The following is an 11,230-nucleotide window of genomic DNA, read 5'->3' as shown; positions in this document are numbered from 1 at the left end:
AGAGCTGCTGTGTGCTGAGCGGACTGGAGCATCATCCAGGTGGGGCTGCAGGGGATCCCCGTGACCTGGGAAGAGCTGGAGAGTGGAGAGTCCAGGAAAGCGCTATAGAACTGTAAGGAGTTATTAATTATTATTAACAGGCTGCCCAACCTGTTGTTGAAGCCTCTCTCGGGACACAGCTGGACGAGCTCCTCGGAACAATTAATTCCTCACCATCAAACAGGGGGCGGAGGGGTCCCACGGGCTGAACGGGCCCCTGGTGGATGCAGGTGTGTTCACACGCAAGCGAAAGGCGGGACGTGCCCCGAGAGACACAGCCGGGTTGGACAGCGGACGGTTGAGGAAAGCCGGCGCCTGTTCTTATCTTGACTGGCCTGGAAAACTGCCACCTCTTCAAAAATCACCCGTTTCAGCAGGAAAGGCTGCGTGTCGCGCGGGGTGAGAGGTTCGAGGGGAGGGGGTAGGCGGGGCCGCGCGCACACAGGTCTGTATCACCAACCTGCCCCACCTCCTCCTCCTCTCGCACGCTTTTATTCCTTTCACGCGCGTTTCCAGCAGCTCCTCGGTGCGTATTTGAGCTCGGTCCTCTTCTGCGTGGCCGCTGCATCGCGCGATCAGCTTGCCGGTCCTGCCGCGCTTGATCGGGCTGGCCTGCGGGTTTTGCTCTGCATTGTGTGTCGGGGTGGGTACGCCAATATTAATCCACGATCCAGTGTCACACGGACGTGCCGATACTACGCGAGCACGGAGTGTGTGTGTGTGTCCTGTGATGGACTGGTGTCCTGTCCTGTGTGTGTGTGTGTTTTAAGCAGGCTTAAAAGTTAATTCCACGCCAAAACGTGGACAGAAAAAAAAACCCAGCGTGTGTGTCCGTTTCTGCTTTTCTGCGTGGAATGAATACCCGCCGCAGTCTTTCACGGTGCAGGGCTGTGTGTGTCTCGGGTTCCTGTTCCAATCAGAAAGGTTCAGATCTGCGTCTGTTGGGGGTTTTAATGACCGATGCGTAACGCAATAAGGATTAAAAAGGGACACGCGCGTGGCTTTCTTTCGGGGTCCCCTGTCTCGCGTGAAGAGCACTAGAACTGTCATTCAGTAAGAATTTGCAACTTCACTCCGATCCCCAGCAAACGCGGTAAAGGCAGCAGCTATAAAATAAGATGAGATTACTTTAACTAGCCCTATACAGTGTCTTTTCACAGACCCCAGCTTGCTCTCCGTGAGATACACAGACAGGGAGCTGGGGGTCAGAGCGCAGGGTCGGCCATTTATACAGCAACTCTGGAACAGTTGGGGTGAAGGGCTACCACTGCCGGCCGCGGGATTGGAACCGGCAGACCCTGAGGCACAGAGTCACCGCTCCGCGCTCCGCCCCTTTGTATATAAGGAATTAATTCATTAGATACAGCGAGGCACCGGCAGAAACACACCCTCTACTCGCCAGCGAAGTAGCAAACACGCACGCTGGAGCTGCCCCTATAATGAAGGACCCTGGAAAAAGTACCCAAAAGGGGGGTACAGGTCATATTATTCAACCCCCTCACACCTATATAGCGCCTTTCCGGACTCTCCAGCTCTCTCCGGGTCACGGGGATCCCCTCCACCCCCCACCAGCGTGGAGCCCCGCCTGGGTGACGCTTAGGGTGACAGAGATGCAGGGAAAGGAAGAGCAGATACTGACCACAGATTTTTTAAAAAGACGAGGGAGGGAGAAACCAAGCTATTTAAAAAAAAAAACATTTTGATCTCCGTCTCTCTCTTTTCCAGAAGTAAAGAAGATCAGCAACAAAAATGGCGGAGAACAAAGGTAGGTGTGTTGGTACCTCCGAGGTCGAAAAAAGGATCACCGACTGCATGCCATGTGCGTGACAAGTCGGCTTAAAGATCAGACGCTGTTAAACAAAGGAACTTCTCATCCCGTTATCTTATAAGGACGGAAGACTGAGAAAATCAAAGATGACGTTCTTGAGCAGCGTCAAGTGAGATCTAATTTACAAAATCGAAAATGAATGCCCCCCAAAACAGCCACGGGTGGTTATATTATCCTCGGGAATCTCTTCCTTATGTCCAAATGGCTTCAACTGTGGGAACGCGTAGACCTGATGGAAGTCTGATAGGACTTGGGGCGCCCTCTGGCGGAAAAGGGCCGAATTATCAGCCTTCAACAATGAGGCGTCCTCAAACAACTAGTAAAAAAAGTTACTCGTTACTACTAAAAGACCCGCTTATTAGATCTCGGTTACCACCATTTCCTCATCGATGTTCTAGAAAATTAATTTTTATTTTTGGATTTAAGTGGAAACAGCGCTGTGGTTCCCCCTTCGGGAATGGCGCAAACTCCCAGCTCTTTCCTCCCTGTTGCTGGGACGAGCTTTTCCTGCAGCGGCCGAGGCAGCTGCATTTTAATGCTCTCCTCCCCTCCCGTCTTATCCGTCTGCCGTCTGGCTGTTTTCGGCGGCCCGCAGCGGATTTTAACGTGGCCTCCTGTCCGGTTTCTCTCTCTCTCTCTCCGCCTGCGTGCGGCCGCAGTCCAGGCCGGTTTCCACGCGGTGCAGTCGGTGATCCAGCTCCAGGAGCTGGTCTCCGTGGTGCAGAAGGCGGCCGTGCTGTTCAAGGTGTCTTACTTCAGCCTCTGCCAGTACCCGGATCTGGAGACCAAAGTCCACCAGCGGGGGACGGAGTCGCGCAAGCTGTGCATCTCTACGGCGGCTACGTTTTTACAGGTAGGCAACGCGCCCTTTAAATATCATTATTGCTGGCCCATCAGCACTAATAGTGATGCTCGTGTAGTGGACCACTGCCTGGAAGTGTATTTCAAACTGATGGGGGGGGGGAGGCAGCACGTCTGTACACAAAAGATGGGGGTGTGGAACAAGCTGCCCAGTCCATGTGGTTGAAGCCGATGCCCTGGCTCCTCTCCAGACACAGCTGGGTGAGCTCCTCCAGTCAGGACAGGAGGCTCTTCTGTACACAGAGGGGTGCGGGGGTGGGGAACAAGCTGCCCAGCCCTGTGGTTGAAGCCGATACCCTGGCTTCTCTCCAGACACAGCTGGGTGAGCTCCTCCAGTCAGGACAGGAGGCTCTTCTGTACATAGAGGGTGGTGGGGGTGGGGAACAAGTAACTTTACCTTTCTCTCTCATTTCCGGTTCTTCCCCCCCCCCGAAGTGCGCCAATGTGGGGACCGACATCATGAAACGGGTGTTCCCAGCAATTCGGCAGGCGGTGAGGGACCAGCAAATGCAGTCGGCCCGGGTCAGCCTGGAGCTCTCCAAGACCCTGATCCAGAAGATGTGCTCCGACGTGCAGAACGTCGTGGAAAAGTACACATCTTTATTTTCTCTGGGGAATTCCAGCTGCGTCTGCTGGGTCTGTTGATGCTCTCTTGGGGAAGGGGGTTAAATATCATTCTCATCATTTTAATCGGAGTTCAGTCAGGCTAAAGATGGAAGGGTTGAACTGAACAGCTGAGCAAATGGATAAAGGCTATTGAACGATACGTCAAGTCTCACGTTGTTCCCCCCCCAAGGCGCTCGTTTTTCTCTGTCGTGAGAACATAAGAAGGGCCAAGTCCTCTTTTTCATTTCGAACCGGTCTAGCCTGTTTTAATGGTTAATGGATCCGAGGCTGCAATGGTGTGAAAGTAGCCAGTTTTCAACCACAGAGCTGGGCAGGTTGTTCCACACCCCCACCACACTTTGTGCAAAGAGGTGTTTTCTGTTCTCCGCTTTCAAACGCTTTCAGATAGTTTTACACTCCCTTCAGACTAAAGAGACTCAGTTCCTCCAGTCTGACGGTGTGGGACACACCCTTCAGACTAAAGAGACTCAGTTCCTCCTGCCTGTTCTCTCTCTCTCGACCGCAGGTACGAGAGCCTGAACGGCAGCGTGGCCGGCACCTGCAGCGATGTGAAGGCGGTCCGCGAGAGCGAGCAGCAGGAGAGGGAGAAGAAGACTCAGGAGGCGGAGGCGCTGCGGGCGCAGGCCCACGCCCTGAAGGACCGGCTGGCCCGCCTGAACGAGGAAAAGGCCCAGGTGGGCCGGCAGATCCAGGACAAGCTGGCGGAGAAGAGGCAGCGCCAGGGCGGCTGCTGGGCCTACAGCGACAAGAGCAACAACGCCCGCCTGAGCGCCCTGGAGGGCGAGCTGCGCCACCTCTACGGGCAGGACAACTGCCTCACCCGGGAGATCTGGGACAATGCCGCCGAGCTCAACCGCATGCAGGCCGTCTACTCCCAGGTGCTGGTGGAAATAGGTAAGCGTGCCGATTGAGGGGGGTGTCCATGCCTGGTCCTGGACTGGTGTCCTGTCCAGGGTGTGTGTGTGTCTGTGTGTGTGTCCTGTGATGGACTGGTGTCCTGTCCAGGGTGCGTGAGTGTGTGTGTGTCCTGTGATAGACTGCCGTCCTGTCCAGGGTGTGTGTGTGTGTGTGTGTGTGTGTGTGTGTGTGTGTGTGTGTGTGTGTCCTGTGATGTACTGCTGTCCTGTCCAGGGTGTGTGTGTGTGTCCTGTGATGGACTGCTGTCCTGTCCAGGGTGTGTGTGTGTGTGTGTCCTGTGATGGACTACTGTCCTGTCCAGGGTGAACCCTGCCTTGTGCCTGTTGCTTGCTGTCCACCCTTCTCCCTCTCTCCCTCTCCCTCAGGGAAGCTCGGGAAGCCCAAGCAGCTGCAGGAGGTGCAGCGCTGCCTGTCCCGCGTCCAGCAGATCCTGCTGAGGCTGCACAACTTCTGCGACACGGCTCGGGTGGCCATCGCCAGCCTGGGGCAGAAGACCGAGGCGGGAGAGAGCTTCCTGGATTACATCCAGGACTTCAAGGAGGAGTACCTGAAGAGCCTGGATGAGGCGGAGCAGGTGGGTGGAGGGGCAGATCGGTGGTGTGATTTTCTCTCCCGAATTTCAGTGGGAGCCTCCGTCAGTCAGACGGGTAGCTCTCTACAGTAGCTGGAAATAAGGAAACTACGATATTTTAGGACAGTCATTCATTTTAGAGTTAATAACTGCCATTTTTCTCCACACATCTACACACTGTGCACAAATGCACACTACACACATTCTGACTACAATGGCACCGTGCACACCAACACAATGCATACACTCAACTGATCTGACACAATCGCACTCTACACCCTACTATACTGTATACATACTACACACGCACAAACATTCGTACTATATCCATCAACACAACGCATACACACTACACACGCACACACATTCATACTGTACACATCATCGCAATGCATACACACACTGTACACACAACTGATCTGTATTCACAATACACACAACGACACACTACACATGCATGCACATTCGTACTACATACATCAATGCATACACACTTTACACACCACTGATCTGTATACACAATACACACAACCACACTCTACACCCAACTATACTGTATACACACTACACATTTGTACTGTGTACATCAATGCAACACATACACACAATTGATCTGCGCACACACACACGCACACGCACACTGCAGTCCTTCCAGGTGCTGTGTGCCTGCTGCTCCAGTGTGGGGGAGAAGTTCTCTCACTGCGAAGACGCCTACAGCTTCCTGGCCCTGCGCCCCTCCAGTCTGTCTGCGGAGCAGCTGCAGAGGGAGTACGACCGGGCCCTGCAAGAGCTGGAGCAGCTGAGCCTCTCCCAGGACATGGCCATCGGAGTCTGAGGCAGGAGGACGAGGACCGGGAAGAGCTCTCTCACTTCCTCTGCGCTTCCTGCATTATAATAGGGTCCCTGCTTGGCCATCTGTCTAGTTTCTTGATGATGTCATGTGGTGATTTATGATGTCATGGAGGATGGGAATCGCTTTTCCCTGCTCCTGGGGTTCTGGTGAGGGGTTATCATGCAGACTAGGATCAAGGCTAGGGTGTTGCTAATCTACAGCAGGGGGGTTTGGTTATGTCCATGTTTCTAGTGTGACTGCAGAAAATTTCAAATGCACCTTTTTGACTATGTTCATTAATGGAATTTTGACAGCTTAAGTGAGGGGGGTGACTGTCACATAGCTCCACAATATCATACTTGGGATCCCCCACACACGGTGTAATTCATGTGCCTGATCCCCATCTGTATGGCATGAAATAATGGAACTGCACAATAAAATGGTCTCGATGGGAGCAGTCTGATTCCTTTGCCGTCTGTGATACAAGCTGCCCAGCCCTGTAGTTTAAGCCGATACCCTGGCTTCTCTCCAGACACAGCTGGGTGAGCTCCTCCACTCAGGACAGGAAGCTCTTCTGTACACAGAGGGTGGTGGGGGTGGGAAACAAGCTGCCCGGCCGTGTTGTTGAAGCTTATTCCTTCGCTTCTCTCCAGACACAGCTGGGTGAGCTTCTCCAGGACAGGAGGGTCTTCTGTACACAGAGTGGGGCAGGGGTGTGGAACAAGCCGCCCATCCCTCTGGTGGAAGCCGAGACCCTGGCTTCTCTCCAGACACACCTGGGTGAGCTCCTCCAGTCAGGACAGGAGGCTCCTCTGTACATAAAGGGTGGTGGGGGTGGGGTACAAACGTACCCTTCCATTTGACTAAACAACCTTTTCTCCATATCCCTGCTTTACCCTGAGAGCCAAGAGGGTGGAGTCCCATCCAAATAACAAAAGACAACACATCTATTCAACTGACACTCAGAGGTGACCGAACACATTTCAGGTTTACACCACAGTTAAACGTGCCTTTCCTTCATTTCAGATCGCTCTGCTCCCCATGATCTCTGAAAACCCACTCTCACACACCACGCCCTCACATCGCACATGGCTCTACATTCACCAGCTGTAATACGGCTACGAACAAAGACAGACATTAAAGTTCGCTGTTACTAAATGACATTCGTATTAGTTCATGCATGTATTAATGTTCACTGGAAAGCAGTTTCAGTTAAATATTAAAATGTTCCCAGCGACAGCTGCATAACAGACTCATGACAGTAGTGACCGTATTATGTCCACCCTATCTGGGGATGTTCTAATGTGACTCCAGCTGCTTAAACCACATGAAGAGGTGATGTCAGTTCGTCCCCCTACTTCAGTAACCAGTAGAGGGCAGCAGCTCTTGCTCTGAGTTCGCTGAAAGAGAGACTTATAGAAGACACAGGCACAAAAACGGAGCCTGGAGAGATGTTCAAATAAACACCGCCCCCCAGGGAGACCCGACTGTGTAAGAGCCTGGGACCTGTGAAAAGAGTCTTTTATATTTCTATTTTAGTGATTTTTTTAATATTTATTTTGTATTGCTGTACGCATCTTAATTTTTCGTCTATTCTGGTGTCTGGTTTTCTGTTTTTTTTGGCTTGTCTTGGACTGCTGTAACACATCAATTTCCCTTCAGGATCAATAAAGTCCTATATATCTTCTGCACTGTTTTGTACCTTACAGAATGATGAGTTAAAAGCTAAGTCAGCCATTTACAGAGCAACACCCACACTAACACAGATGATTTTTTTTAATTCCCACAACAGATAACAGTATATTCAAACAAAGCAACAGCAATATAATAAAGCTGACAGGAGCTACTTTAACACCTCATGCTCTTTCACACTTCAATTCTCTCAACAGATGGGCAAAAAAAAATTCCAGCAAAGAGATAAGACTTTTATTGTCCCCTGAGGGAATTTTGTATGGACACCCAGCACTCCTGTACATTTAAATAGCATGCACAAAAAGAGAGAAGAAAATAAAATCATTGCACATTACACTATTACAAAAAATAAGAAAAACACTGCACATCATTCTATTGCACATGTACAGTAGAACACATAACATGGAACGTTTATAACACATCGCAAAAACATATTGCACTCAGGTGGGTTGTAAGAGTCAAAATTGTTTATCCTTGACATTTTTGTGTTGACAGCTGTAATGTATAGTGGAACAAAGGAATCTTTGTATCCGTTTCACTTACCTTTGGGAACCCTGAAACGTTTGCCCGAAGGAAGAAGTTGGTATTCAGGGTTGAGGATGTGGGAAGGATCTGATATCATTGTTCCTGTCTGTCTGATTAGGGATTTTTCAAAGATCTAATCAGCCTGCGGGGAGGGCTGCTGTTTCACTCCCTTGACCTTGAAAGCTGTCTGGATGAGGCGGGTCATTTGCCATTTAAAATGAACTGATAGATGACCGAACCACACTGAAATACCATATCTGATAATGCTCTTGATTACAGCTCCAGAGACAGATAAAGTGGGTGACCGCAGCTACTGTCTGCAACACAGTGTGGTGTGAATGATACAGGGTGTAAAGACCTTTTTCAGACGAGCTGCGATCAAATGATCGGAACACATAGGAGACGAAACTGGAAATTAGACCATCTAACAACCCAGCAAACAGGGCTGAATAGATAAGAAAACCCATAATTAATGAAGAAATATAAGCTAACCATATGAGGAATCACAGGAGAAAATATATGAAATAATTTAAAAAACAGGAGTATAACAGTGGAGCTGATGTATGATATGCAAACAGACAAAAGGAAAAAAAAATCATTGTAAATGGAAAGAAAAAACATTCTAAGCAAGAAATTATTCTGCAGACTTCATGCTGTCAACACTAAAGGCAATTCAAGTTAAACAGGGGGCTAATTTCAGCGGCCACATTTGTTGCTTCTGGTCTTAAGGCTGAATTCCAGTTTGGGGTGCTGCTTTCAGTTCATTACAACTGACCCCAGCAGGAAGGGCAGCCCCTACATCACAATTCTCGCGAGCTCTCACCCGTGATGAGAGCAGCCTTGCGCTGATCTCCACAAACATGGCGACCATACAGGACTTGCACAACGTTCACGAATTCGTGAAGGTCTCGGAATTTCTCACATTTTGCAGTACCCTCAATAATTTCTTCTGAGACGGAGATTTAATAACTGGTTGGAGACACTGGGGCAGCAATCCCCGTTTAACACTACAAAGTGTACATTGCCACAAACAAAATACGTGTTCCTAAAAAACGTTGCAAACGCAAAAGATTCCCAATAGCCTCTGAACACAACTATAAAGTTTACTTTTACAGCGGTGAATCTATTTGGTAATAAACAAACAAGCCAATAGCATAATACCTTAACGCCCTCGCCCAGTGGTGAGGAGGAAGCGCACCTAGGCGCTCATAGTACCGCAAAGCAGGCTGGGAGTTGTACCCGGGGGGAGTCTGAGGGTCAGCACGATGATATGTCTCTGCATACGTAAATATTGTGATAGTAGTTTTAGTGTCCTGTATAGCTCTATAAGTGTATAGCCCGAAGTTAACGAGTTACCACCCTAAACATGTGTAAGTGTTCTGTCGGTCTCCTCATGTGTGTATAGCCTGTGTTTGGTTTTTGTGTGGTTTTGTTTGGAGAATAAAGCCGTCGCTTGGTTTACGATCATGTCTCCACTTGTCCTTTGTCCTGAGGGAACCTGAAAAATGTTACATTGGTGTCAGAAGCGGGCAGGATGGACAGACCATGGCAGACATTCACTGATTTTGTCAAGCGCCGGCTAACCCTAAAAGAGACTGAACCCACCGGCAGCGCACATACAGAGCCTGAGCAACTCCTGGGTGCGACAGGTGGCCACAGCCCTTACCAGGGCTACCCAGTAGTGGTCCCGCTAGTAGAATTGGGGCGACTGCCCACTACTCCTGCCCAGTGGATGCCCAAGAGAGAAGATGCCCTCCCTGCCGGAGTCGGCCAGCTATTCCCACACCCGCCAGCGCGGGTGCTACCCAGTCGCTACGACGGGGAAGCGCATGGGAAACCTACGAGGCGCAGTTCCAGCTCGCGGCCCGGACAAATGGCTGGAACCGGGCAGAGGTGGCCGGCCACCTGGCAGCGGCGCTGGAAGGAGTGGCCTGCCAGGTTCTCCTGGATGTCCCAGAGGAGGACTAAGGTGAATACGCGGCGCTGGCAGCAGCTCTCCGGCTGGGCCTGGTCGCCACTGATGTCATGTTCCTCGCCCGCTGAGGATACCCGGTTTTCCCCCGGGAGGCGCAGCGGGAGATGGCTCTTCAGGCCTTTCTCAAGGCCCTCTTACCCGAGGAGCCGTGCCGAAACAGGGAAACAGGTGCTTGCCTTCCGTCTGGGTACAGCGACGGTGCGCCTGCTACCTTGCACCCATCCAGGAGGACTGCATCCTGGGGCTGGACCTGCTGCAGGGAGTGGGGACCGGATTGGACTTGGGCCGGCAGGAGTTGGTGTGGCAGGGAGAGCGACTTCACCTGGTGGAGGGCAGGCCCGGCGAAGGCCGAGGGACGCTGGCTTGCCGGAGCCGGGGGAAAAAGAGGCAGTGGCGGTGGCAGTCGCCGGGGCGGACCGGGCCTGCGAGCCGGGGAGCGAGTGTGCCGGATCCTGCCCCTGAATCACCCGGGGGGTCTGACAAGGCGGCCGTGGCGGTGGCGGGGGCCGAGCATTGCGTGGAAGCGAGGCGCGCCATTGAGGACCTCTACCAGTGAAGCTGCGAGGGCCTCGATTGGGACCACCGGCAGCGGCTCCAGGAACTACTCGCCCAAAAAGAGGACCTCTTTGCGGCAAGGGATGAGGACTGCACCCGCGCCGCCCTGGTCCAACACGACATCAACACTGGCGACGCTAGGCCCATCTGCATCCAACCGGGACTCATGGCTCATGCCAAGCATACTCCCGCTGAGGAAAAAATCAGAGAGATGCCCGCAGTGGGAGTGATTGAGCCCTCCGCGAGCCTGTGGTCGGCGCCAGCTATACTGCTCCGAAAAAAAGACGGCTCATGGAGGTTCTGCGTGAACTACCGCAAGCTGAATGAGGTCACCTGGAAAGATTCCTACTCCCTGCCGAGGATAGACGACGCCTTGGACTACATCACAGGGTCGACCTGCTTCAGCTCCTTTGACCTCCGCTGCAGCTACTGGCAGGTACCGCTCGCTCCCGATGCTCGACCGAAGACGGCCTTTTCCATCGGCCAGGGCCTCTGGCAGTTTACTGTCATGCCCTTTGGCCTGTGCAATGCCCTGGCGACTTTCGAGAGGCTGATGGAGAGGGTGCTGGCATTGGTCCCGCGGAACCAGTGTGTGCTGTATCTGGACGACCTGCTGGTTCCAGGCCTCGACGAACCTCCAGGCGGTGCTGGCCTGCATCTGCTGTGCTGTCCTGAGGCTCAACGCCCACAAGTGAGAGCTCCTGCTGCGGGAGGGGACCTTCCTGGGACATGTTGTTGGACCGCGAGGGGTGGCTACAGACCCAGGTAAGGTTGCTGCAGTGAGGGGATGGCCGACTCCCCGCACCG

At 52.2% G+C, this 11,230-nt stretch overlaps 1 protein-coding gene across 4 annotated transcripts; it reads left to right on the top strand.

Moving 5' to 3' along the window:
• The first annotated feature begins 321 nt into the window (after nt 1-321).
• Nucleotides 322-6,130, top strand: LOC138243165 (uncharacterized). 4 transcript variants are annotated; one of them, XM_069198683.1, is made up of 7 exons: nt 322-565; nt 1,768-1,804; nt 2,527-2,720; nt 3,164-3,318; nt 3,861-4,249; nt 4,639-4,847; nt 5,586-6,130. In XM_069198683.1, the coding sequence occupies exons 2-7, from the start codon at nt 1,789-1,791 to the stop codon at nt 5,796-5,798; spliced, it is 1,176 nt and encodes a 391-aa protein (XP_069054784.1). In that variant the 5' UTR covers nt 322-565; nt 1,768-1,788; the 3' UTR covers nt 5,799-6,130. The 4 variants fall into 4 exon arrangements, with proteins under 4 accessions (XP_069054784.1, XP_069054782.1, XP_069054783.1 ...); XM_069198681.1 differs by having other exon boundaries at nt 1,765-1,804; XM_069198682.1 differs by having other exon boundaries at nt 322-682; nt 1,765-1,804.
• Nucleotides 6,131-11,230: the final 5,100 nt, after the last annotated feature.

This window comes from Lepisosteus oculatus, chromosome 14, assembly GCF_040954835.1.
Source record: "Lepisosteus oculatus isolate fLepOcu1 chromosome 14, fLepOcu1.hap2, whole genome shotgun sequence".
In the NCBI taxonomy this organism is placed as follows: Eukaryota; Metazoa; Chordata; class Actinopteri; order Semionotiformes; family Lepisosteidae; genus Lepisosteus; species Lepisosteus oculatus.
This window is presented reverse-complemented; position numbering and strand designations above follow the sequence as displayed.